Source organism: Ceratotherium simum, chromosome 37, assembly GCF_057802395.1.
Source record: "Ceratotherium simum simum isolate JZ-2026a chromosome 37, ASM5780239v1, whole genome shotgun sequence".
Lineage (NCBI taxonomy): Eukaryota > Metazoa > Chordata > Mammalia > Perissodactyla > Rhinocerotidae > Ceratotherium > Ceratotherium simum.
In genome coordinates, this window is record NC_141936.1 from 20185039 (window position 1) to 20210346 (window position 25308).

The 25308-nt window shown below is 51.0% G+C and overlaps 3 protein-coding genes across 12 annotated transcripts in view; all 3 read left to right on the top strand.

The window, feature by feature from the left end:
- The first annotated feature begins 93 nt into the window (after positions 1 to 93).
- On the top strand, positions 94 to 5972 carry CNPPD1 (cyclin Pas1/PHO80 domain containing 1). 4 transcript variants are annotated; one of them, XM_087424800.1, is made up of 9 exons: positions 99 to 193; positions 1435 to 1524; positions 1973 to 2081; positions 2628 to 2709; positions 2874 to 2994; positions 3080 to 3208; positions 3755 to 3816; positions 4445 to 4562; positions 4706 to 5972. In XM_087424800.1, exons 2-9 carry the CDS (start codon positions 1456 to 1458, stop codon positions 5249 to 5251), a joined length of 1236 nt encoding a protein of 411 aa, XP_087280926.1. In that variant the 5' UTR covers positions 99 to 193; positions 1435 to 1455; the 3' UTR covers positions 5252 to 5972. The 4 variants fall into 4 exon arrangements, with proteins under 4 accessions (XP_087280927.1, XP_087280926.1, XP_087280925.1 ...); XM_087424799.1 differs by lacking the exon at positions 99 to 193 and adding an exon at positions 200 to 546; XM_087424801.1 differs by lacking the exon at positions 1973 to 2081 and having other exon boundaries at positions 94 to 193.
- Positions 5973 to 7326: 1354 nt separating this feature from the next.
- SLC23A3 (solute carrier family 23 member 3) lies at positions 7327 to 13336 on the top strand. 3 transcript variants are annotated; one of them, XM_087424802.1, is made up of 12 exons: positions 7327 to 7939; positions 8077 to 8234; positions 8349 to 8470; positions 8656 to 8729; positions 8928 to 9109; positions 9415 to 9538; positions 9690 to 9804; positions 10806 to 11059; positions 11279 to 11384; positions 11675 to 11842; positions 12851 to 12946; positions 13041 to 13336. In XM_087424802.1, the coding sequence occupies exons 1-12, from the start codon at positions 7766 to 7768 to the stop codon at positions 13328 to 13330; spliced, it is 1863 nt and encodes a 620-aa protein (XP_087280928.1). In that variant the 5' UTR covers positions 7327 to 7765; the 3' UTR covers positions 13331 to 13336. The 3 variants fall into 3 exon arrangements, with proteins under 3 accessions (XP_087280928.1, XP_014640797.2, XP_004427631.2); XM_004427574.3 differs by having other exon boundaries at positions 7690 to 7939; positions 8349 to 8446; XM_014785311.2 differs by lacking the exon at positions 10806 to 11059 and having other exon boundaries at positions 8349 to 8446; positions 9446 to 9547; positions 9759 to 9804.
- A 1088-nt stretch (positions 13337 to 14424) lies between these two features.
- NHEJ1 (non-homologous end joining factor 1) overlaps positions 14425 to 25308 on the top strand; it is a 77453-nt gene continuing 66569 nt past the window's right edge. The window contains exons 1-4 of one of the 5 annotated variants that reach the window (XM_004427572.3): positions 14425 to 14518; positions 17139 to 17315; positions 17737 to 17949; positions 24763 to 24901. In XM_004427572.3, coding sequence (XP_004427629.1) covers positions 17139 to 17315; positions 17737 to 17949; positions 24763 to 24901 — 529 coding nt within the window. In that variant the 5' untranslated portion in view covers positions 14425 to 14518. Of the gene's footprint in view, positions 14519 to 14754; positions 15187 to 17038; positions 17316 to 17736; positions 17950 to 24762; positions 24902 to 25308 lie in introns of those variants that run through there. The other 4 variants (XM_087424803.1, XM_087424807.1, XM_087424804.1 and 1 more) reach the window with 4 other exon arrangements.

Below are 25308 nucleotides of genomic sequence, written 5' to 3' on the forward strand. Positions count from 1 at the left end.
GCGGCCTAACCGCCGGGACTGGGCGGCCCGCGCCTGCGCGCTGGCGGCGGCCAGGGACCCTGCTTCTGCGCAGGTGCGTGCTCTGGCTGGTGAAGTCGCGACCCAGGTCGCTGACTGGGCTGTCTCTGAGTCTGCCTGATGGAAGGACCGTGTCTCTGCGTTTCCCTACCCCAGCCTGGTTTCCTCTCCCTGGGTAGGCAGGGCAGCTAGGGAGGCGGGTGCTGGCCGGGTACTCCCGGTGCGAATCGGACCGAAGGGACTGGAAGGGGGCTTACAGATGCCCAGTATCCCCGGTAGGATCAGCCTCTGCTCTGGGAGGGCGGCGGCCATCCTATTACTCAGCCCTCGACATACTGCCCTCCCAGTTCCCTCCCCTCCGCGGATAAACAAACACCAGCGCGTGACGCGACAGACTCCAAAACAGCTTCACAACTCAAACAACTCTGAAAAGTTGTTTCCTCCCCATCTCTTTCTGTAAACTTTCCCGCCTCCACGTATCGAAGCTCCTTCCAATCCTTTGCTCAATCAGGAGATTGGGATCGGGGGGTGAGTTTAAAAATAAAACCCTGTGTTTACTCTTTGGGGGGCAGGTTAACACCATTTATTGAGGCTTACAACGTACCAGGCGCTTAATATTCTCTTGAGATCATTTAATCTGCAATAACCCTAGAAAATACGTAGTTAGGTTTAAATTTTCAAACTATACTAAAAGGAAGGTATACAGCTAAAAGTAAGTTTCCTTGGCACCTGGTCCACAGTTCGCCCACTGTTAAATTTCTTCTGTATCCTTTCTGAGGCTTTTTATGTACATTTCTCTGTGTGTTTATGGTTTATCTCCACTTTAAAAAAATCAGAGCAACTCGCTGCCCGGCGTCTTTGTTTTACTGATATTAACATCTACATGGGTACGAAAAGGTCAGCCGGGCTCGTTCATCCTCAGTGCGGCATGGTCCCCTAGCAGTCTCCCCGTTTCTCAGATGAGGGCACGTGGGGCTCAGCTCCGTGACTTGCCCGGGCTCAGTGCGGCTCCTTCCTGGCGGTCGGGGCCGGCGGCTCGGCCCAGCGGGCGGCAGGAAGTGCCGGGCGCTGACTCGCCGGCGACACCTCCGCGGCTTGTCAACGCGGGGCAGACGCGCGGGGCGGCATAGGCACGGTCCGCGCCTCGCAGCCAGGTCTCCTCTCCGCTCCGCGAGGGGAGCGCCCCGGCTCTCGAGCCCCACGCTCGGAGTCCGGAGGCCGGAGCCCCGCCCGGGCGGAACAGGAAGAGGCGCCCGCCTGCCCGGGCCCCGCCTGCCGCCGCCGGCGCGAGGGGAGGGGGCTGCACTGGCGAGGGCGGCGGTGCGCGCGGGCGAGGCCGGCGGGCAGGTGGACAGGCGGGCAGGACCGGCTCCGTGGCCTCACTACGACTCCTTCCCTTCCCTTCCCCCTTCGCAGGGCAGCGGCTGGTGCGGCGCGATGGACCTGGCCGGGCTCCTGCTGGACGAAGAAGGCGCCTTCTCCCTCACCGGCTTCCAGGACTTCACGGTGAGTGCGCGGCCCGCCCCCTCCCCGGCCTCCCGGCGCTTGGAGCCGGGACCCCGGGCGCTCCCCTCGGGGCCCGATCGGGACTGCGAGCTCGCCTGACGGTCTTGCCCGAGAACCGGGCGGCAGCCGCTCGAGCCTTGCCTACTCGAGGCCCGGGCTGCTTGGGCCCTGAGGGTGAGCCGCCGGGTACAGAAATGGGGATAGGGGTGGCCAGCCGGGGCCCTTCTGAGAACCTCTCCTGGGAGCCCTCGGCGGAGGAGGGTTCCTCCCCCTGTGGACAGGCCGCCACTGGCAAACAATCCAGAGATCGCCGGGCTGGGTGGGGCACAGCCCCCACTAGTAGTGAGGCAGGCCTGCTTCTCCGCACCCCGCTTCCAGCCCGGAGCCAGGATCTCCATCATACCCTTCGCTGCCCTTCACTCTCCACCCGCCTCCTGCCCTGTTTCAGTTCCTCCCGGGACACCAGAAGCTGAGTGCCCGGATCCGAAGGAGACTCTATTATGGCTGGGACTGGGAAGCTGACTGTAGCCTGGAGGAGCTCTCCAGCCCTGTGGCAGGTTCGACAGTGTTGTGTGACGGGGCGAGTGAGAGGCATGCGAATGGGGTTGTCGACAGTCACCACAATGACTCTAGGTGTACCCCATGAGCTACTGTCTCCTCATAGCTGGTTCATTGGTAGTTGGTGTAAGCACCCAGTTTATATTTCACATATCTTTAGCCCAAATGAGTAAAAAACATTGGTATCTTACAACTCCATATCACTCTTGAGTTATTTTTACCAGAAAGTTTTAATTTTCTGAAGATATCCATCATATGTTTCCCAAATAAACAAGACATGTTTGTTTTCTCAAATGAGTAAGAGTGGAAGACGAATCTAGATAATTTCAGGCGACAGGAAAATAAGGCTTCTTGCTGGAAGGAGCTGAAACTCAAACTTGGAATGGGCTTTTTGTCTCAGCGTGGGAGAATTTGATGTGTGTTTTGTTACTATGGTCCTGTCCCCAAGGCCTCAGATAATATAAGTCTGGGTCTTCTGCTGATAGCCCTGGGGACTAGTTGGGGAGAGTTGTTTACTTGCTCTGCCTTCCTTCTGCCCCCTGCAGACATTGCTGTGGAACTGCTCCAGAAGGCGGCCCCCAGCCCTATTCGCCGACTCCAGAAGAAATATGTAGCCCATGTGTCCCGGTGAGCCCAGAATTGAGGGGGACAGGAGGAGAGTGTTTGGGTCCTAGGGAGTGGGGAATAGTTCTTTCTAAAGAGAAAATGTAAAGACACAGAGATGAGCATCATAAGAGTTACAAGAGCTGAAAGACCCTTGGGTTTAATTCCTGGGCCTTTCTACTGTGCAGGGAGGCATGCATCTCCCCATGTGCGATGATGCTAGCTCTGGTGTACATTGAGCGCCTCCGGCACCGAAACCCCGACTACCTACAGCACGTGTCATCCTCTGACTTGTTCCTGATCTCCATGGTAAGACGCCCCCTCCCCTTCATCTCCCTGGTGAGCCAGGAGCCAGCTGTGAGCTCTACTGATGCCGCCTCTGGCTCCTCTGCAGATGGTAGCCAGTAAGTACCTGTATGATGAAGGGGAGGAGGAAGAGGTCTTCAATGATGAATGGGGGGCTGCCGGGGGCGTGGCCGTGCCCACTCTCAATGCCCTGGAGAGGGGCTTCCTGAGTGCCATGGTGAGTAGCTGTTCTTTTTCTCGCTGTGTTTCCCTGGCCCATCTTTATGTTCCTTTCACCTTTTTCTTTTCTTTCTCAACCTTCTGTTTTTTGTTCATTTCTCTTTCTGCCTATTCTCTTTGTGTCTTTCCTTGTTAGTGTCTTCCCTTCCTAGTTCTTCTGCACTAACCACAGACTTTGGAGGTTCCTAGTGTGGTGAGGCCAGAAATGGAGCATCCTCCCCATTCCTCCAGGCCCAACAGGGCACACTCTGAGTCAGAGCTCATCTTATTGGGTTCCAGAATTTCCTTGTCTCTAGACTCTGAGCTCCCTATGGGCATGGACCATTCTCAGAATTATTTCCTCCCATTGCCCTTAATGGAGTATACCAGATACGTGGTGATTAAACAAGTTAATATGTAAAAGCTCTTGGAACAGTATCTGGCACACAGTAAGTGCTAAGTGTTAGCTGTAGTGGTGGTTGTAGTTGCTTCTGCAACTGTGGTTATTGAATAACTGTGTCTCATACCTGGGCCTGGTTTGGTGCCCTTCTCTTCCTGCCCACAGGATTGGCGTCTCTACACTGACCCTCGGGAGATCTTTGAGGTGCTGAGCTGGCTGGAGAGCTGGTAGGTTCTAGGAGTTGGGAAGAGGGGCTCGAGGGATTTGGGGGCTGAGGCCTAAGCCATAGGACTAGACAGAGATGAGGGTCTGTGTAACTGGGGGGAGGGAGGAGACAGGAAAGAGAATCACCCAAGGTGGTGGTTGCCAAACCTGTCTGCCCTCTTCATAATCATCTTTGGGAGGGTGGAAGAAGCTCATTTAAAATACAGGTCTTGGGGGTCAGTCCGGAGGCACAAGCAGTTAAGTGCACGCACTCCGCTGCAGCGGCCTGGGGTTCGCTGGTTTGGATCCCGGGCGCGCACTGACGCACAACTTGTCAGGCCATGCTGTGGCGGCGTCCCATATAAAGTGGAGGAAGATGGGCATGGATGTTAGCCCAGGGCCAGTCTTCCTCAGCAAAAAGAGGAGGATTGGCAACAGATGTTAGCTCAGGGCTGATCTTCCTCACAAAAAAAATAAATAAAAATAAAATACAGGTCTTGGTCTCATCCTGTTTCTGGATCAACAGGTAGCCTAGGACTCTGTATGTTTAACAAGCCCCCCAGCGTTTCCTGGTGGGTTCCCGGGGGAATGAAGGCGCTATTGGGCCAGCTGCAGGAGAGTTGCAGAGTGTCTTTTCTCCTCTTCCAACAGTGTGGCCGAGCAGCAGGGCCGGCGGCGGGGCTGGTACACCTACACAGACCTGTGTGTGCTGCTCGAGCAGCCGGCCTGGCAGCTGGCCCTGGGCTCCCTCTGCCAGCGGCTGGCAAAGGTGAGGAGGGGTCGGGAAGAATAGGGGGCTTGAGTGGGCTGTCACTTTCTAGTGACAAGGGGTGGGGGTGTTAAAGACAGTCAGAAGCAGGTTTGGGGGGAAGGGTATTTGGGTGCTGACCTTTCTGACCCTTTATTCTACAGCTCTCCTGCCTGTTAGCCATGGCCTATGTGAGCAGTGTGGCCCTGGCTGTGGCATCGGTGGCTGTGATACACCAGTCCTTGGGGCTGTCCTGCAGCCCCCCACCTGGCCCCCCGGACCTTGGACTGGCCTCCAGCTGCCTCTTGGAACCCTGCACACCTTCTCCCGTGCCACAGTGCCTGCCGTGTCCTGCTAACGTCTCCAGCTGCCTGGAAGGCGATGTAGGGCTGCGTTCACTTTGGGCCAGCGTTCTGGCCTCGCTGATTCCCCCACCATTGCCTCCTCCAGACCCTCCCGCCCCTCCCACTCTTCTCCATAACTGCCCCCTTTGCCAGAAGCTCCAGAGAGACTCCACAACCTGCCGCGCCTGCCGCCACCTCAACCGTACGGTCCCCACGGGGCCCCCCAGCCCTTGGTACCACTCCCACGGCCTGGCTCCCCCCTGGCCCTGGAGCCCAGTGCTTCCTCTGCTCCCACAGCCCCAGCAGTGTTCCCTTCTCAACATCATGGAGCTGGCCCGCCTCAAGTCTTTCATTTTCCCAGGCTAGATAGGGCTCCAAGGAGTGCACGCAGAGGACTTGGGAGTCCCTAGGGAGAACCTGGAGGAGCACAGCTTGATTTAGATCCTCTCTACCTCTCTGGGTGCTTGGCTGGTCCCTTGTCCTCCTGGGTGATGGAGCTTAAGGGGTTGTGGGGCAGAAGGACTGAAGGTCACTCACTCTCCTAGGCTCAGTGGCTGGCTGCCTGGCCAGGGCAGTGATGGTACCTGGGAAAGTGAGCTCAGTGACCAGGGGCATGTCACAGCTGGGCAGAGGAGAAGCCCCTCTCTCTCCACCTCCCCTGGGCTCTTCTAGACTTGTTTTTGAGCTCCCCAGGATGGAAGGATAATGGTTGGTGATGGGAGAAATGGGGGGATGGCGAGGGTGGGGGTACGGGGGACATTGACTGGTCTGTGTGATGTTCCTGGAGCCGGAGAGCCAGGGGCTGATCAGGCCAAGGTAGAAGCTGTGGAGGGAAGGTGGGGAAGGTGGGAAGCCCTCTCCACACCTGTCCCCTGGATGTAGTCCAAAGGAGCCAGGGCCTGCTGGGACCTTCAGCCTTGCCCTCTTGTCTTCCAGCCCTCTCTTCTTAGTACCCTGCTCCTGGGCTTCCCTCTCTTCCGGTTCCTCTCCCGGGTCTTCTCTTCACAGGCCTCTCTGGCCGCCGCTTTGTATCTGGATTTTTCACGCTTTTGTAGAACTGAGGTTTCAATAAACAGTTTCCATTGCATGGCCTGGCCTCTTCCTTCGGCGGCAGCCCCTGAAGAACCTCTGCCCCGCCCCGTGTCTGCCTTCTGAGCCTCCCTCCTGCCTGGTCCCGTCATCTACAATTCCTTCTCTCTGAGCCCCATATCAGAACTTCCCTGTTTGTGCCGGCCCCGTGGCGTAGCGGTTAAGTGCATGTGCTCCGCTGCTGGCGGCCCGGGTTCGGATCCCCGGCGCGCACTGACGCACCACTTGTCGGGCCATGCTGTGGCGGCGTCCCATATAAAGTGGAGGAAGATGGGCACGGATGTTAGCTCAGGGCTGATCTTCCTCACAAAAAAAAAAAGAGAGCGAGAACTTCCCTGTTAGTCACAGGCTCAGGCTCCCATGTCAAACTTCCCCTCGTCCTTGCTTCCAGCACCCTGGGGGCCCCAGCACTGCTCGACTTGGCTGCCACGGGGCATAGATGGTGACTGTACCATGCCTGGGGTTGCCCTGTCTGTCACAAGTTCTGAGTGAGCAGCATCCTTGTGGGTCCTGAGGCACATCGCGTGGAGAGGCCAAGCTGAGGATCCAGCAGAGCCCCATGAGCTCACTGAGGACAAGCCCCAGGACACCTCTCTCTAGCCTGACTTCAGTCGGGTCTGACACACGGTGGTAGTCAGTGTTGTTAAGTCCAAGGCTGAGTTATCATTGGAAGAAGGAAAACATCCTGGGCAGCTGGATGAGGGTATTTGGGACTTTTAAAGATGATCCACAGCAGGGGTGGTACTGCCCCCTAGGGGGCATTTTGGAAATTTATGGGGCATTTTTTGACACGTTGTAAGGGATGCTACCGGCATTTAGCCAGCCTGGGCAGGACGCTCAGGATCTCCCTTATTATGAAGAATTCTCAAGACAACATTTGAATGACCAGCTGGACATCATGTATAGGACACCTATAACTAAATAACTTTTTACATGTAAACGCAAGCCAGTTTTTGCACATTTTGAAGAAGATTCAGTTTGCCAGGACTGCACCTCCGTGTAAGTTAAAACTGTACCTTACTTTATTCAGCACTTTACCAAGAACCTGTTCACTATTTTGGAGCCTCGGGTCACCGATGGCAGCACTGCCTGTGGTACATGAGCCGCCAGGAAAGACCAGTATCAGTTGGCATCGTAGCTGTCACACCCACGATGATTCTACAGATGGGGCTGGGCACTGAACCACTTCATCGTCTTCTGCTTTAGCTGGGCCCAAGCTTTCGCATATCTAAATACCTGTTGTTATAAATTACTTTTATTTCTCCTTTATGTTACTGTGAGGACATTACACGGAGTTGTGGTCATGGCTGTTGTCATGCACAACGTAGGGATGTGGCCCTTGCATTGTCTTTTGAGATTGTCCAGCGGTCTTGACCCTGAAGGGTGGAGAACTGTGGTGTAAGAGTGATGGTTCGAAATGGCGGGGTGAGGAGCGAATACAGTCTGTAACATCTCCCCAGGTTGTTTTATAGGTCTCCTCCCCACCCCTTCTACCCTGCTTTCTGGAGCCTGGAACAGGGGCTCTAGGTGGAGATTCTTGGGGGGAGGGTCCAGAACATGGCTGCCCGGTTAATGGGTGATGGAATTTGCACAAGAGCTGGGCAAAGGTGAAAGGAGCTGGGCAAAGGCGAAAGGGCCATGTCCTGACCCAAATCCTCATCCCTTCTCTCCGCTTCATTGACACCCCACCTCCTCCCCACTCCAGGCAGCTAGCTTCACTCAACTCTGACCTCTTACTCTCTGCTTAAGTCTGGCCCACGCCAGCCAAGACAAGACAAAACGCAGGGCAGCATGAGCCGACCACCCCCCCATCCCATCCAGCTGTGCTCCGTGGGCTCCCAAGATTCCCTGGCTCCTCTGCCACCAACGCCACTGCGGCCTGCTGTCCAAAATCCCTCCTCTCGCTCTGGGGCTTCTCCGGGTGGGCCTCCTCCCTGGGGCCTCAGCTGTCTTCTGGCTCTGCAGGTAGGACGCAGAGGTGCAGGAGTTGGTGCCGGCTTAATAGGGTCTGTGGGGGAGTAGATGTGGCATGAGAAACGCTCTGGAAATAGGTATTTCTGTCTATTTCTGAAGATTGCCCTTTCCCATCCCTCCACCTGCAGCACATCTTGGTCCTGGCTTCTCTGCTGTGTGCCTCCCACCTGCTCCTGCTGCGAAGTCTCCCCCCAGGAGGACTCTCTTACTCCCCTGCCCAGCTCCTGGCCTCCAGCCTCTTCTCATGTGGTGTGTCTACCACCCTGCAGACTTGGATGGGCAGCAGGTGAGGGGGACTCCCCGGAGAGAGAGGGGCAGGGCCCCCGGGGGTAGGAGAGTCTTGGGGAGTCCTTACAGTTGCCACAGGTTTCCAGACCTGCCGGGGCTGCTGTTCCTACAGGCTGCCTCTTGTCCAGGCTCCATCCTTAGAGTTCCTTGTCCCTGCTCTGGTGCTGACCAGCCAGAAGCTACCTTTGGCCATCCGGACACCTGGAAACTGTGAGCACAGAGCAAGGACACAGGGTGAGGGCAGGGTTGGGTGCTAGTCTGAGCGTACAGGTGTGGGTGAGTGCAGGACTGAGATTGGGCAATGATGGGACTGGTAAGGGCACTGTGGGGTCTTAGAGCTGTGCCAGGCACCAGCTAGGACTGAAGAGCAGCGGGTCTTCATTTCCTTCTCTTCTCTCCATGCCCCCAACTTTTCCCAGCCTCCTTCGTGCTGCGCCTGTGTGGGGGACCTGGCTGCCCTGGCCTGGAATCCTGGAACACTTCTCTCCGAGAGGTGAGTGCCTGGAGAGGGGGAGCAGGAGGGCTAAGGGTGGTCCACGATTGGGGAGGCTCTTGTTTCCATTTTGCAGGGACTGAGATGCTCTGCAGGAGGGACCCACTCCTGGATCCTGGGATTAGTTAAGAAGTCTAGGCTGAGGTCAACTTGGTTGAGCAGAATGTTCTCTCTCTGTCCTCCATTCCACTCCACCAGGTGTCTGGGGCCGTGGTGGTGTCTGGGCTGCTGCAAGGCATGCTGGGACTGCTGGGGGGTCCTGGCCACTTGTTCCCCCACTGTGGGCCCCTAGTGCTGGCCCCCAGCCTGGTGGCGGCAGGGCTCTCTGTCCACAGGGAGGTGGCCCTGTTCTGCTCCACTCACTGGGGACTGGCTTCGCTGTACGTAAGTCCTGAGAGGCGTGGGGTGGTGACCAGCGGGGTGTGTGGGACTGGGGGAGGGCAGAGCTGCTGGCCCCACCAGATTCAGCAGTGATCTGAGCAGGGACAACACTTTGTGGATTTGGAATCGGGACTTTTGCTGGATTTATTCGGTCTTCCTGACCCTCACACTGTCTCCTTCCCGTTTCCATGGATGCTTTCTTCTCTGGGGCCCCTTTTTATGGTTTTCTGCCACTCCTACATCTGTTAACCACCCCTCAGGATGCCTCTTTCCTCTTGCTTCTAAAGCTCCTTCCCTCTCCTAGGGTTATCCTGCTCATGGTGGTCTGTTCTCAGCACCTGGGCTCCTGCCAGTTATCCCCACGCCCCTGGAGGCCAGCCTCATCCTCTTCACCTCACACTCGCATCCCTGCCTTCCGGCTCCTCTCGGTACAAGGGGTCTGGGCAGGGGCGTTGAAGGTAGAAGGGCTGGCATAGAACGTTCGCTCGGCCCCTACTTTTTGGCTTTTGTCTGCCCCTCCCAGGTTGGCTTGGAAGGTTCTGGGGGAGGGATTCTTTCTGTCTCAGTCTCGCCCCTCAGGTGCTGATCCCAGTGGCCTGTGGGTGGATCGTCGCTGCCCTTCTGGGTCTCAGCATCATCCCCCTGGAGCTGTCTGCCCCCTCCAAGGCACCGTGGTTTTGGCTGCCTCACCCTGGTAGGTGTTCTCCTAGTCCTCCATCCTCTCACTCAAATAAAGGTGTCTGTTTCTTTAAACTCAAGATTTAATGAATTTCATTTCTGAGTTAAATCCTATGTTTTCTCAAAACACACAAGGGAGAGAAATTGCCAGTTGGAGGGGCATGCCAGCCCCTCACCAGAGGTGTTTTACTTAGTCTTAACAGACATCTATAAGCCCCACCACTCCCTACTGTACTCCTTACCCAATTTACACATTTCTGTTACCTCCCCCCATAGGCACTGGAGTTGGTAACCTCTATATGAAGATTGCTTTTGAGACATTTTATATGAAATGTGCTCATTCATCAATTTAATAAAGGTCTGTTGAATGCTGATTATGTGCTAGGCCTATGACAGGGGACATGGTGATGAACATGACAGACATAGTACCTATGCTCAGGAAGTTTATAATCTATTGGGGAATACAGATACTAATTAAATAGTCACCCAAGTAAATGTAAAATTTGCACGTGGTAAGTGTAGCAAAGTGGAGGTACATTGTGCGATGAGTGCTTATAATGGGGAATCTGACTTTATCAGAGATGTCAGGAAAGGAATTCTTGAGGAAGTGATCACTGAGCTGAGATGTGAGAGATGAGTAAGAGCTAATTGGGTGAAGGCAAGACAGAAGAGCATTCTAGGTGCACAGAACAGCATATGCAAAGGCCCTGTGGTAGCTGGCAGCTCAGCAAGTACAGGGGACTGAAACAAGGCCAGTGTATCTGGAGGGAAGGCAGTGAGGCAGAGTGTGGTGGGAGATGAGGCTAGAGAGAGAGAGGTAAGTGTCAGACCAAAAAGGCCCTTGTAGACCATGGTAAAGGGATGGGTCTTTATCCTGAGAGTTTGGTGGTTCTGTCCCAAGACATTATCTGCAAAGACAAAGGGGCCTCTAGGGTTCTTGTGGCATAGGCCTTTGGAGGCAGAGGGATTGCTCCAGACTCGAGTCTGGCCCCAAGGTGGCTCTTTCTCCCTCCCCAGCTGAGTGGGACTGGCCCCTGCTGACGCCCAGGGCTCTGGCTGCAGGCATCTCCATGGCCTTTGCAGCCTCCACCAGCTCCCTGGGCTGCTACGCCCTGTGTGGTCGGTTGCTGCAGTTCCCTTCTCCACCTCCACATGCCTGCAGTCGAGGGCTGAGCCTAGAGGGTCTGGGCAGTGTGCTGGCCGGGCTGTTGGGGAGCCCCATGGGCACTGCATCCAGCTTCCCCAATGTGGGCACAGTGAGTCTTCTCCAGGTATGTGGACGGGGGTGCCGGCGGGAGAGCTGGTGATGCAGGAGAGGGAAGGGCACTCACATTGACTGACTGCCAGCTGTGCCCAGCACTCTGTCAGGGATGCTTCTTGGAAGGGTAACATTCGAGTTGGGGTCCAAATGACGAGAAGGGGCCAGCCAGGCAAAACCTTTGAACAGTCAAGGAGGTGGCTGTGTCTTCTACTGTCTCCTCTTCACGTAGGCTGGATCTCGGCGAGTGGCCCACTTGGTGGGGCTGCTCTGCATGGCCCTGGGGCTCTCCCCAAGGCTGGCCCAGCTCCTCACCACCATCCCGCTATCTGTGCTTGGTAAGTGGATGTATCAGCAAGACTGGTATTGAACCAGTACCCCCCAGCGTGACCAACTTGTTGTGGCTGGCACCCTTCTTTCTGAATAGCCTCCCTGATATATGGGTATGAGCATGCATCAGCTGCCCACATTTTCTCAGCCCCATATCTTGGCCTCTTGACTGGGCTTCTGGCAGAATCAGAAATGAGCCTTTGGGTTGTCTCTCTCCATCACAACCCGCCCCGCCCTGTAACACTCCCCGCTGTACCAGCCCTCTCTCAACCCCTTCGATCACTTCCGTTCGAGACAGGCGGGGTGCTGGGGGTGACCCAGGCTGTGGTTCTGGCTACTGGATTCTCCAGCTTCCACCTGGCTGACATTGACTCCGGGCGGAATGTCTTCATTGTTGGCTTCTCCATCTTCATGGCCCTGCTGTTGCCAAGGTGGCTTCAGGAAGCCCTGGTCCTCCTGAGCACAGGTGGGAGGAGTGGGGACGGGGGGGAGTCACTCAGCAGCGGGAAAGCAAGGGCTTGAGGCTTCAGGCGCTCTGGACTCCAGGCCCCATACCCATCTGTGGGCTTTGGTGTCAACAGTTCATCCATTTGTTTAGCAAATATTTATCGAGTACCATGCTAGCCCCTTGGGATACAAAGGTGCCTCTAGATGGTAAAGTCTAGTAAAAGAGATGAGACATGTGGGAATATACCAGGAAAGTTTCAGATAAAGAGCTGTGGTGCTCAGCGGTGAGAGAGATGGCTTCTCTTTGAGATGGTCCAGGTAAGTTTCATGGAGAAAGTAACATTGAGCTGGTCTTGAAGGATGGTCAGATGTAACTATATTTGGTGAGATGAAGGTCATTCCTGGTGGAGGAGCCATCATAAACAAAGACATGGAGGTAGGAAGTCGTAGGGTATGTCCTGGGAGCAGCAATAGCTTAGTTTGTTAGCTCAGCTTAGCAAATAGCAGTGGTTCTCAACCAAGGACGATTTTGCCCCACAGGGAATGTTTGGAGACATTTTTGGCTGTTACAAACGGGAGTGGTGATTATGACTGGCATTTAGTGGGTAGAGGGACGCTACTAAACATCCTGCAATGCACAGGACAGCCCCCCTCAAACAAAGAATCATCTGGTCCAAAATGTCACTAGTACTAAGGTTGAGAAACCCAGGCTAGAGCATAGAAGGTAAGAGTGGGAAATAAGGTTGGGGCTTTTAATACCAAACTTTCTAGACATGGAGCCTGGAACTATCAAAGCATATCTGGAGGGGCAGGTGGATGCTCAGAAGACTGAGTGTTGAGCAGGGATCCAGTGGGAAGGGCCTGGGTATGGGAAATGGGAGTAGTGGGACAAAGGTGGGGGGATGGAATGACAATTCAGAAAGATCTGTTCTTAATCCAAGACTTAGGTTTAGGTCTGGAAGTATAAGACCCCTTGGCCCTGCACGGGATCAGAGTTCCCTTCCTGCCTGGCCCCAACCCCCTGCAGGCTGGAGCCCCTTGGATGTGTTACTGCGCTCGCTGCTCAGAGAGCCCATCTTCCTGGCTGGACTTTTGGGCTTCCTCCTGGAGAACACCATTCCTGGTAAGTTGAGGCCAGGCCCCAGTAGACTGGGGAATGGCCAGGAGGTCATCACTCCCTGGGTTGTGCAGCGGCCTGACTAGCTTCTCTTTTGCAGGCACACAGCTTGAGCGAGGCCTAGGTCAAGGGCTGCCATCTCCTTTCGCTGCCCAAGAGGCTTGGATGCCTAAGAAGTCCAGGGAGAAGGCTGCTCAAGAGTACGAGCTTCCTCTCCCCATTCAAAACCTGTGTCCCTGCATCCCCCAGCCCCTCCGTTGCCTCTGCCCGCTGCCTGAAGACCATGGGAATGAGGAAGGAGGGCCCTCTGAGCCAGGAGAGACAGCCGACTTGCTGCCTAGCTTTGGGGAGCAATGCCCAGGGTCTAGCAGAGAACTTAGGCCCCAGTAATTACTACGACTCCTACTTCTGTCCTGGTTAGTTTAGCCCTATCTCCCAGCTTGCTGGAGAGTCAGCTTCCAGGCCTACTTTCTCCTAAGGAAAGGGTGTGTGTGTGTGTGTGTAAAATGGACCCACCTAAAGGTCTCATTTCCTCATAGGTGTGTTGCCTTCTCTTAATTAAGCCTAACAGTTCCAGAGTAGGGGCCATAGTTTCGTGGGCCATGAATGAATGAAAGATTTTGCCTGTGAACTATCTATACTTGAACCCCAGCATCCACTTAATATTTATTGAGTGCCTCTCATGTGCAAGGTCCTGGAACTACAGATATGGATGAGACAGGGTCCCTGCCCTCTCAAGGCACTTACAGTTTAAAAAAATCTACGTAATTACTAACTAAAATCCAAAGAAGGCAGCTGTCTGTAATAAAGATTAAAACAATGCAAAGAAAGAGAAACAATTCATTCTGATTGGGGATAGCGGGAAAGGCATTATGAAAGCAGCAGCACTGAGGCTGGCCTTGACAAGAGGAGGATTTTCGGTCGTGGAGAATGGATGGCGAGGTAAAAGGCTCCGGTATCCAGCTCGAGCAAAACCATAAGTTGTACAAAGTACAAGACGAGTTGAGGGATTTTCAACTTCTCAGGGGTGGTGGAGCATAAGTATGGGGGTGGGTGGATGGAGAGAGAGAGGAGACAGGAAAGGTAAAGGATGAGGTCAGACCATGGGATTTATGCCTGGGAGACTCATCTCTTAAACAACTCGAGTGCTGGTGAGGACCCGAGAGATTATCTAGTGAAGTTCAATCCCCTCGTTTTATTAAAAAAAAAAAGAGATTGGACAGGTAGGGGGAGGGGAGGGAAGAGACTTGAGTTTACCAAGTACAAATCCCGGGACCCCTCTCCCGCACTTCGTCCGGCCTTCTTCCTACTCCGCCAGAGTGACTCTAAGGAGGGCCACCCTCCTCCTCCCCACCGGCGGGTCGCCCAGCCGTGCCCACGTGGCCCTCCAGCTCCGAGCGCTCCTTCAATCAGCTCAGGTCAGGGGGCCCAGATGCCCCGCCCACGCGGGGTCCGGGCTCCGCCCCTGTGGCCCAAGACCCCGCCCCCCGTGGCGGGGGAACGCCAGTACTCTAGGCCTTTCGGTTTGCGAGGGCGGGCCTGCTGCTGGGAGGGTGGGAGCTCTCGTGGCCGCTCACGGTAGGTGGGGTCGGGCTCGAATCAGGGCGAGGGCCGGGCGGCGAGGGACTGACTGCTCTGACCCTGCGGGCTGGCCCGGGACAGGACGTTTATCCCCAGCAGGGGCCCGCGCACGGCCCGGGTTCTGGGGCAGGCCTCCGGGGGTGGGCGGGGCCGCGGGGCCGCGCATGCGCAGCCCGCCTCCCGGCTGCGGGGCGGAGTTTGGGGAGATGGTCCTTGGTGGGCGGCGTGGTGCGAGAAGGCAGGCGGTTGCTGGCTTTGTTACCCCCCACGGGGGACCCGAGCCGCACCTGAGTGCAGCCGGTGCTGTAGCAATGGAATGGGGTACAGCGAAGGCCCCTCCATAGAGGCCGGGTGGAAACGGGACGCCAGGCGGGGCTCCCGGGGTGGGGCCGTGGTCAAGGGAGCGAGGGCTCGTCCTCTCCCAGAGGGCCGGGGCGTGGCCCATCCTGGATGGCCGCCAGGGCCCTGCTGCCCCCTGCAGGATGGCGGCGGAACTGCGCTGAGGAGCGCTCCCGGCGGAGGGGCGCGACTGGTGCGGACCCCGGTTCTCAGCGACCCCACCCGGCTGCTGGCCCTCGGCGCTCCTCTCCGTCATTCGAGAATAATAAACGGGTGAATCAGGTTAACGTGAAGGTTAAAGGCAGCCGCGAAGGAAAAAGAAAAAGGTGGGATGTAGAGGCCTCAGAGTCAACAGGACGTGTGTGGTGGGAGCAGCTAACCCCAGGTTTTGGTGCTGAATGTCACAGACCTTTTTATGGGGCCTGTTGACACTGGCCACGTTTTAATTCTTTCCCCGCCTCCCCAGACAAAACAAAAAACAACCATACAGTTTGAGGGTCCTGAGCTTCTGGCTTCGAACTGACAGGCTAGGATAATCAACCCAATTTTGGTGCGAGCTGGGGAGCGCCTCTAAGGGAGAGAAGGGCTTGGCCACCTCGCTTGCCTTCGTGACCTTTGGCAACGTGGAACTCTGGTCCCGTGAGGGCTAGCTTAATCATTCCAAGATCTGCTCCCCGTAGGAACAGCACGTGGGGCTTGTGACTGAAGTACTGCCGTCCAACAAACAGAGTTTTAAGGCTGCAGCAAATAAAAATCACAATATGTATTTATATTTCACCTAGTGACTGTACAAATTAAGCTGTGTTACAAGACTGCGCTTCAAAAACTACGGTTGGAAGAATAATGGCTTAGACTGAGATTAGGAATGCCTGGAGGAGCTGAACCCTGCTAACGGTGTTAATGAAATCTAAGGGGTTTCGTTATTTTCTTTATATTCTAAGATTTCTCCCCCACTTCACTTTGTACTTATAGACGGAAATAATGAAAGAAATTCTATCCCTTTTTTTTTTTTTAACCCATGGGAAAAATGATCAAAGTTCCTGTAAAGTGGCCATAGTTGCTGAACATCTATGATGTTATGGCTACAAATGTAGTTGCTGAAGGAGAAAAGTTGGTTTCCAGGATGGTTGGTTTTAGCATGCACAGCAAGGCCTGGTGTCATGGATGGCAGTGCCTCAGGATGGGCATGTGGGGGATGAGCGAAGTGGAGGTTAGTTCACTGTCTCTCCCTCTGTGCTGGGCTTGTATTCATGACTTCTTAGTCGGTCAGGCTCTTCTTGAAATGAGATTTGGGGCTTTTCTGTTTGCTTCTGGAAACAGTTTATTAGCTGTTTGTGTGTCATTGATCCCTTTGAGAATTTGTCGATAGCTGTGGACCTCTTCCCCCCAAATGGGTATATGTGTGTGTGCACAAATTTTGCATATAATTCCAGAGGATTCACATACGTAGACTCTAGACTAAGAATCCCTGTCTTAGGGAATATATATATATATATTCAGAGAATATATGTATATTCAGGGAATATATATATATATTCAGGGAATATATGTATATTCAGGGAATATACGTATATTTAGGGAAATATGTATATTCAGGGAATAAATATATATATTTAGGGAAATATGTATATTCAGGGAATAAATATATATATTTAGGGAATAAATATGTATATAGGGAATATATATATATTTAGGGTATATATATAGGGAATATATATATATTTAGGATATATATATTGGAAATTCTGAGAGCTTCCTGAGTTTTCAGATAATGATCAAATAATTTGAATTTTCCTGCCCATGACACTTATGACTTATGATGCTTTATAAGACGAGAACTATTTCTTCTCTTCTAGAAGTTCTGGTAAGGGATAGCATTGACATATTTATCAGGAATGTGATAAAGATGCAACAAGAATGGTTTCGGTTTCCACGTTAAGTTATATTCTTGGAAAGCAGAAGTGCTAATATCAGTAAGCTGAGGCTTAAACACTATGGAAAGAAGAGATATTTTATGCCTTCTAGGAACTTAATATGAAAAAAAAAAAACCCTCAAAATTCTAAATGGATGTTTAGTGGCCCAGAGGTAATAAGATTGATGTTCAGCTGGTTGGATATGGGAGTAGGAGGTGGCGGAAAGGGGTGTAGAATGTAAATCCATGCCTTCTGTTTTATTAGAGATTTTCACAAGACTCACTTGGTATAGACTGTCTGAATGGTGCCCCTCCCGGGCCTCCAGCACCCTGGGGCGCTTTGCTGAGTTAAGACTCTCCTGCAGATGGAGGAACTAGAACAAGGCCTGTTGATGCAGCCGTGGGCGTGGCTACAGCTTGCCGAGGACTCCCTCTTGGCCAAGGCTTATATCACTAAGCAGGGCTATGCCTTGCTGGTTTCAGATCTTCACCACGTGTGGCATGAACAGGTGGACACTAGTGTGGTCAGCCAGCGAGCCAAGGTAAGTGGGAAGAGAAGTCCTGCTGTGGGATGGTAGTGGATATAATTTCCTTCCTGGTGAAGGTCAGGGGACGTTAACGTCAACCAGCTTGCTAGCCTGTAGGTTGCCGAGGAAGGTCGGATGAGGTTGAGACCATTCCAGTGGATGCCCTGCCCTTCTCCCTAGAGCCCTGGGATCTTTCTGTATGGCTGTGAGTGTGTGTGTTAGTTTCTGTACTGCATATGGTACAAGGTGGAATTGTGAATTAGAACCGTTGATCACTCTTCTTTTTGTCATCTTCTTTCCTGTGCCGATGTTTTTATCTTCCCTTCCTCTCATGCCTGCTCTCTTCATGTTAACCAGAGTTTTCCTTTGCTGTTACTTATGAGGGAGTCAGGCCCTTGAGCACCCTCACCCTATACAACTCCTGCTGTCTTTTTAGGAGCTGAACAAGCGTCTGACTGCACCCCCCGCGGCTTTTCTCTGTCATTTGGCTGATCTGCTTCGCCCGTTGTTGAAGGACACTGCTTGCCCTGGCAAAGCCACCTTCTCCTGTGATCACGTGGCAGAGGCGCTGATACTGCGGGTGCGGAGTGAGCTGTCTGGTCTTCCTTTCTATTGGAATTTCCACTGCATCCTAGCTAGCCCTTCCCTGGTAAGTGCAATTCCAGTGTGGGGTGGGGAAGGGGAATGCCAGCTGCTTTGAGATGAAGCTTTAGGTGCTCTTGTTTTTTGTAAACTCCATTTGAAATTCTTCTCCAATTAGAAAACTTTCCTTGGCTAGACAGAGGGCAGAAAGAATTCTTGACTGCGGGCTGGCCTCGTGGCTTAGAGGTTGAGTGCGCGTACTTCGCTGCTGGCGGCCCGGGTTCGGATCCCGGGCGCGCACCCAGGAACCACTTCTCTGGCCATGCTGAGGCCGTGTCCCACATACAGCAACTAGAAGGATGTGTGACCATGACATACAACTATCTACTGGGGCTTTGGGGGGGAAAAAACAAAGAATTCTTGACTGCTGCATACTTTCCTTGCAAAGGGAGCAGAGTTTAGGTCTACATGCTTCGTTGGGTGTCTTTATTCATACTTTACCATTTATTAAGCATCTACTATAGGCTGATTGTTGGGTGTCCAGATCTAAAACAATATAGCCTATTCCTGAAGTTTATCATCTAGTGAGAAGACAGACAAACAGGAAGCAGGATAAAGTATAGTAAATTCTTTGATTGAGTTAAGCCCAGGATGATTGAGGATCTGAAAAACCTTTTTGAAGAGACAGTTTCTTTCTTTCGTTCTTTTTTTGCTGGGAAAGATTCGCCCTGAGCTAGCATCTGTTGCCAATCTTCCTCTTTTTGTGTGAGCTGCCACCACAGCATGGCTACTGACAGACGAGTGATGTGGTTCCACGGCTGGGAACCAGACCCGGGCCGCCAAAGCAGAGCATACCGAACTTTAACCACTAGGCCATCAGGGCTGGCCCAAGAGATAGTTTCTGAGCTGAGTTTTGAAGATGAATAGGAACAAACTGGGAGAAAATAAAGAGGTCATTCTAGGCGAGAGGGCATTTTGAGAGGCATGGAGATGCGTGTGGGGCAACTGGGGGACTTCATGGCTGCAGGGGGTTGTGAGAGATGAGGTAGGCAGTGGCCAGATCTTGAAGGAGTCTAATGAGTTTGGATTTTATTTCAAAGGCAACAGGGATTCATTGAAAAACTTTAAGCAGGGGTTTAACATGATCCAATTTGTAATTTATCAAGATCACCTGGCAACAGGGCAGAGCATGGGCCAGTGTTGGGTATCTTTCTGAACATTATCTCATCATTTAATCGTCACAACTGTCCTGCAAGAGAAGTAGTGTTATCCCCATTTTTCAGAGTAGGAAACTGAGATTGAAGGTAATTTGTCCAAAGTCAGCCAGTTTATAGAGGAGTGATTTGGGATTTGACTCTGATTCAAGAGCCCGTTTTCAGGGAGTAGGAGGATCATGTCCTCTGCTCACTTGTAGTTTTCCAGGCCCCAAGAGCTTTTATTAGAAATTAGTTGAGAGTGGACGTTAAGAGCTAGGTTGCAGGAATACTGCTGCTGGACCCTTTCACCATTCTGTATACACAGAGCTTGCTTCAGTCACCAGCGTCAGAGGATGGGGTCTTCTGTGGGAGGCCTAAGGCTGTAGGTTTATCAGCAGAGGGATCTGAAGACGTGTGGGCATCATTTCGCTCCTCCCTTCTTTAGTCTCCCAGAGGTGATGTGATGCTTTGCCATCAACAGGGTGCATGGAATCAAGTGCTTTTTGAGAAACTATTCTCTGGTGTTTATTTTTGATCTGGGACTCAGTAAAACTAGACTTGAGTGCTTGGAGAACTACTTCACATTCATCTCTGAATTTCTAAGGCCCATCAACAGTGCTTAGCAGATAACAGTCACTCATATTGTTGGTTTTAATCGAATTTCTTGTGAAATTTTCTATCCTGCTTTAGATACAGAATTTGCCGCTTTTGTTCAAAACCCCTGTAACCTTTGCCAAGGAACACCAGGGGGCGCTGTTCCCTCAGTAATGCTTGTTCTGGGAGCAAAACGTTTCGGCTGCCTTTGGGAAGCTCAAGTAATAGCTGGTCTCATTTTCCATCACACAGCCCTAGAAATTCAGAATAGTGACATTGGGGAGGCGGGACTCCTTGGAGGCTGATGGGCTCTAATGGTTTTTTCTTTCAAAAGAATATAGGAAAGAACACTTGTATAATATTATAGTTGAAAATAATTTATAAAGAAAAATCGAGCTATTCTAGGCAAATTCCTTTAATTGAGGAGCTACAATGAGGAAAAAAACAGTGTTTATAGTGGGTCTTGTTGTCTGTGGGGAGCAGTTAGTGTTGAACAGTGGGTTGGCAATTACACTTGAAGGTAAAATAGAATGTTTATTCTTAAAAAAAGAAGAATACCATCCCAGGGAAACCCCTGAACCTAAGGTCTCTTTATAGGGAAAGAGTTCGAGCCAGTGGACATTGGCAAGGATGTAGGCGGATACTATTTCAGGCTCGTGTGTGCGTCTGTGAGGTCACACAGTCATAATTTTTGTTTGTTACTCATTCTTGTGATAGTTTTTATTTAATTTTTTTTGAATGAGTAATTCATGCAAAAGGCAAACATTTCAAACAGCATTTAAAGGTGTACAGTGAAAAAATAGGTCTTTCTACCCCCTTCTCTGGGCCCTTATTTTCCTTCTTTAAAGCAACTACCGATATCAAAGCTTCTTGTGAATTCTTAAAGCTGTGTATGGGTATGTATATACGCACCCAGTGAAACACGCATCTGGATATATGTGTGTATTTTTGCAAATGGCGGCACGCTGTTTACACTGTTCAGTACCTCACTTTTTTTCACTTAAGTATAGAACTTAGAAATCATTCATAGCAATATGTTTAGAAGACCTGCCTTCATATTTTTTAATGGCAACATAGTGTTTTATTTAATGAAGGCATCAACATGTATTTAATTGATATGCTACTAGTTGACACTTAAGTTGTTTCTCTTCTTTTGTTGTTATATATAGTGAATATCCTCGTATTTACTTTTCCTATGTGTCAGTGTGTGAGGAAATTCCTAGAAGTGGAATAGCTGGATCAAGGAATATTTGCATCTTTGATCTTGCTAGTGTAATGCCAAATTGTCTTCCAGAGAGATGATGCGGCTTAACTCGGACTCGTCATACAGGAGAGTAGGAGAGTACCATTTTCCCACGTTCTCTACAACATAGTGTATTCACATTAATGATTTAATAGTTCTTAAGCTCTGCAAGATATTATGGAATATATAAAGCTTCGGGTCTCTGCTTTCTAACACTGAGCCCATTTCTACTTCTGGCCACTTCTCTTCATCTCCTCCTTCCCACTGTCTCTTCTTTCTAGTATCTCATGTAATTCTCGTTTGTTATTGTCATCTTTGTTTTTTTTTCTTTTTGGTGAGGAAGATTGGCCCTGAGCTACCATCTGTTGCCAATCTTCCTCTTTTTTTTTTTCTGCTTGAGGAAGACTGACCCTGAGCTAACATCTGTGCCAGTCTTCCTCTTTGTTGTATATGGGACACTGCCACAGCATGGCTTGACAAATGGTGTGTAGTTCCGCACCCAGGATCCGAACCAGCAAACCCCGGGCCGCCGAAGCGGAATGCGCAAACTTAACCACTATGCCAACGGGCTGGCTCCCATCTTTGTTTTTGCTAATGTAATTCTTGATATTCTGTATTTTGACTTTCACATTTGTCGCCTCTTTGGCCATTTTATAATTCCTAGGAGTCACATCCAAAGGTTTTTTATGGTGGGAAGAGCACGGGCTTTGGAACCAGCAGCCCTGAATTTGTAACTCAGCCCCACCACTTTGACTACTTGTATTACCATGGATAAGTTACTGAATTTTTATGGGACTCAGTTTCTTATTCTGTAAAATGGAGACACCAATCTTTACTATGGAGCTGCGAGGACTGAATAAGAGAACACATATAATATTACTTAACCTTAGCATTATAGTGGGCCTGTGAGAGCAAATATCCAGCTCCATAGTTTTTCTTTTTAAGAAAGATAAGGACCATGAGAGTCCTTGGGATCAAGCCGTTTTTGCATCTAGATGCTGTCAGAGCCAGGACTAGAATCTAGGTCTCCTACCGCCCGGTCTATTAATCTTTTCACTGTATCCAAACCTGATACGATTCATCTTGGGATTGATAACTATTCTGCTCTCCTGCCTATGACTTGTGAATGTTTCTATGGGAAATCTGAAGATGCCGGGGGCAGTTATAAATAGCTTTTCCTCTGGAGAAGATTGGCGACTCCTGCTTTTATATCCACCCCACTGCCTGACCTCCTTAACTGTTCTGAGCTCTTTGAGGGCAGAGGCCTATAGGGTCAGAGCATGGATTAGGTGCATGGTAGGTATTTGTTGAATTAATTGCTGAACTGAATCTCTTTATACGTTGCCATCTGTAAATGAAAAGGGGGTGTCCCTGACTTCCTAAAGCACTTCGAGAATTTTCCTTGTGGTGTCTATGGATTTGCTTTGAAATCTGTTACTTCAGCCACAGTGCCTTGTTCTAATTAACTGGTCTAAGTCAGTGTTCATCTAACTTTGAAATGAGTTATACTCCAATGATTCAGAGTGGTTTAATCCAATCCTATGAAATTATTTGAGAAATATTTACTGATAAAATTTTTTTTTTTTTTTGGCTATGTAGACATTGGAGTCTGATAGATAATTTCAGGTGCTTTGTATGGCATTACCATATTTAATTAGACAAGACATCGATTAAAAGGTATTTCTGGGGGCTGGCCTGGTGGCGTACTGGTTAAATTCGTGTGCTCCACTTCGGTGGCCTGGGGTTCGCAGGTTCGGATCCCGGGCGTGCACCTACGCACTGCTTATCAGCCAGGCTGTGGCAGCATCCCACATATAAAAGTAGAGGAACATGGGCACGGACGTTAGCCCAGGACCAATCTTCCTCAGCAAAAAGAGGATTGGTAACAGATGTTAGCTCAGGGCTAATCTTCTTCACCAAAAAAACCCACAAAAAACAAAATCCATCTATTTCTGATCATGTTTCATGTTATATTTACCATCACTCAAAGAAATTGCTGTTAAGGTTGCCTCCCAGAGAGAGGCTGGTTATTAACTTCCAGAGTTTCTGTTATTTGAGGGCTGACACCAGATGGATGGTAATGCTCCTTGATTAGCAAATACAGTTGCTTTCAATTCAACCCACCAAACATTGACTTGATTTCTTCCAAGTTTTCACCTGTTTTTCCTCCTGATCTACCTTGAACAGGACCAAACTTAACAAAATAGTTCCTGGAAAGAGGGTTGGGTCCAGAGCAGATAAATTTTCCCAAAGCAGAACTTCTGCCACATCCTGAACAGCCTTCCTGGAGGCTTAAGTTTAGACTAAGGACCTGAGCTGGGAGACAGGACCAGGATGAGATGTGCCGTGTGGTGGAAGGAAGTGACCGGTGTCTAGAGCTGGACTGGATTTCTAGCCTTCCACTCTGCTCCAGTACCGCTGCGTGTCTTGGGTCCTGGTGCTGGTGCAAAAGCTGCTGCCACTAACTCTTAACCTTCCCCCATACCCCCCACACCCAGTCTTTTCTAACCTGTGCTTAGAGAAATATGGAAAAAAGCCCTTTCCTCTCAGTTTGAGCCACAATGCAATTGGAGTTGTTAGTAGTAAGTTTTACTAGACAGTTAGTGGAAAACAAAACCATAGAAGTCTAAAGAGCCCAGACTTCGATCCTGATCCCGATGCATCTGGCTGGCACATCTGATGGGACACTCCAGCACCTTTTCCTCAATTCAAGCCTGTGTGGGGTATCTTGTCTAAAAGTTCTCCTTTTCAGGTCTAGGGCGAGAGTTGGCGTACCATGGCCAGTGGGCCAAATCTGGCTTGTTGCCTATTTGTGCCAAGTTATATTGGAGCCCGGCCACCCTCGTTGACCACCTGTTGTCTGCGGCTGCTTTCGTGCCGCCACAGGAGAGTTGAGTATTGCCGCAGGGACTGTAGGGGCCACAGAGCTGAAGATATTGACTATCTGGCACTTCCAGAAAAAGTGTGCTGACCCCTGATCTAGGGCATTTCTCCTTAGTGCCTCCTTGAGTTCATCTTCTTGGGGGAAGGGAAAGGAACTCTGGTAACATCCCCTAGCCACAAATAGATATCAATTCTATTTTCTTTGACAGGCGAATGGACAGCTGCCATAGGTGAATTAAATGATTATTCTGTATAGCTGTACACTCTTATCACCTTGGCTACACTGTAGTGTGGCCGTGCTTGCATCCCTCTTATCCCTCGTTAAGAGCAAGATTTGCGTGTGTGTGGGGGGGTGATTAATTCCTTCCTAGGCTGGTCTCTTGGTGACTGGCTTGCTTCTATTATAACAATGACCTTAGACTTTGCTGCATTTGTGGGAACAGATTGACCCTCTGGGCTTATTCTGGGCTGTCATCAGCCCTGAAATGGCTCTTACTTAGTGTCTGGGTCTAATTTGCCTTTCAGAGCTCTCTACTTTCTGTTGATTTCTGTCTTCTGTTATACTCCACCTGGCATACTGTGTCTTAGCCACACCTACTTTCTTAAAGGTTACTTGGATCTTCTGCTTTTGTCTCCCAGTCTCTGCTGAGAGTTGAGTGAACACTGTCCTCTTATCAACTGTATCACATCCTTCTCTTTAAATCACGGCTCTAGGTTATCTATTTATGAGTGTTCCCCTTTACTCTTCTCATCCTTTTATCTGTGCTGTGAAGAAGATCCTTGAACTTCTTTCATATACTTATTTAATTGTTATATTTGTGTTTATATTCATGTAAATGGATTTCTTGCCTATGAAGCTATGAATTCCTGTAAAAACATTTATTCTTCAGTGTTTTTTCTAGTTCCTAATATGGGGAGTACTTTGTAAGTATCCATTGGCTAATTGATTTCTCTTCCTTGAAAGGTCTCCCAGCATTTGATTCGTCCTTTGATGGGCATGAGTCTGGCATTGCAGTGCCAAGCGAGAGAGCTGGCAACATTGCTTCATTTGAAAGATCTAGAGATCCAGGACTACCAGGAGAGTGGGGCTGCACTGAGCCGAGGTGAGAGGACATTCTTTGAGGAGTTGGGTGGGGAGTGGTACAGATTGTCAAAGGGCCTCAGAAAAGGCATTAGAGACTTGCTTCCCCAAGGGTCAGGACTGGGTACCAGCCAGGAACTGGAGACTTGACGCTAGGTGACACTTCTGTCTGCCTCGAGGACCTGGCTGGTGCCCGAGTGGCCAATAGAAGCTGTAACTGAGTCCAGATGCCCTAGGCAATGGCAAGGGAAGACTTTGAAAAGGGGCCAACAGCTACACGAAATTGTATGAGGGCAACACAACTTGGGACCGTAGGAAGCTGTAGCTCCAGCTTCAGAATAAAAATTCAGTCTGTCCTTTGTCTTTGTGGCGGGCAAACCTCCTGGAGCACGTGCTGCCCCCGAACCTGTCATTTGTTACTAATCACCC

Bases quoted from the DNA above. Each gene is read 5' to 3' on its own strand.
- CNPPD1 (XM_087424800.1), top strand. From the start codon at position 1,456: ATGGACCTGGCCGGGCTCCTGCTGGACGAAGAAGGCGCCTTCTCCCTC. The intron at 1,525-1,972 runs GTGAGTGCGCGG...GCCCTGTTTCAG, and splicing joins CCGGCTTCCAGGACTTCACG to TTCCTCCCGGGACACCAGAA. The intron at 4,563-4,705 runs GTGAGGAGGGGT...TTTATTCTACAG, and splicing joins TCTGCCAGCGGCTGGCAAAG to CTCTCCTGCCTGTTAGCCAT.
- SLC23A3 (XM_087424802.1), top strand. From the start codon at position 7,766: ATGAGCCGACCACCCCCCCATCCCATCCAGCTGTGCTCCGTGGGCTCC. The intron at 8,471-8,655 runs GTGAGGGCAGGG...AACTTTTCCCAG, and splicing joins GCACAGAGCAAGGACACAGG to CCTCCTTCGTGCTGCGCCTG. The intron at 9,539-9,689 runs GTACAAGGGGTC...CTCGCCCCTCAG, and splicing joins CTGCCTTCCGGCTCCTCTCG to GTGCTGATCCCAGTGGCCTG.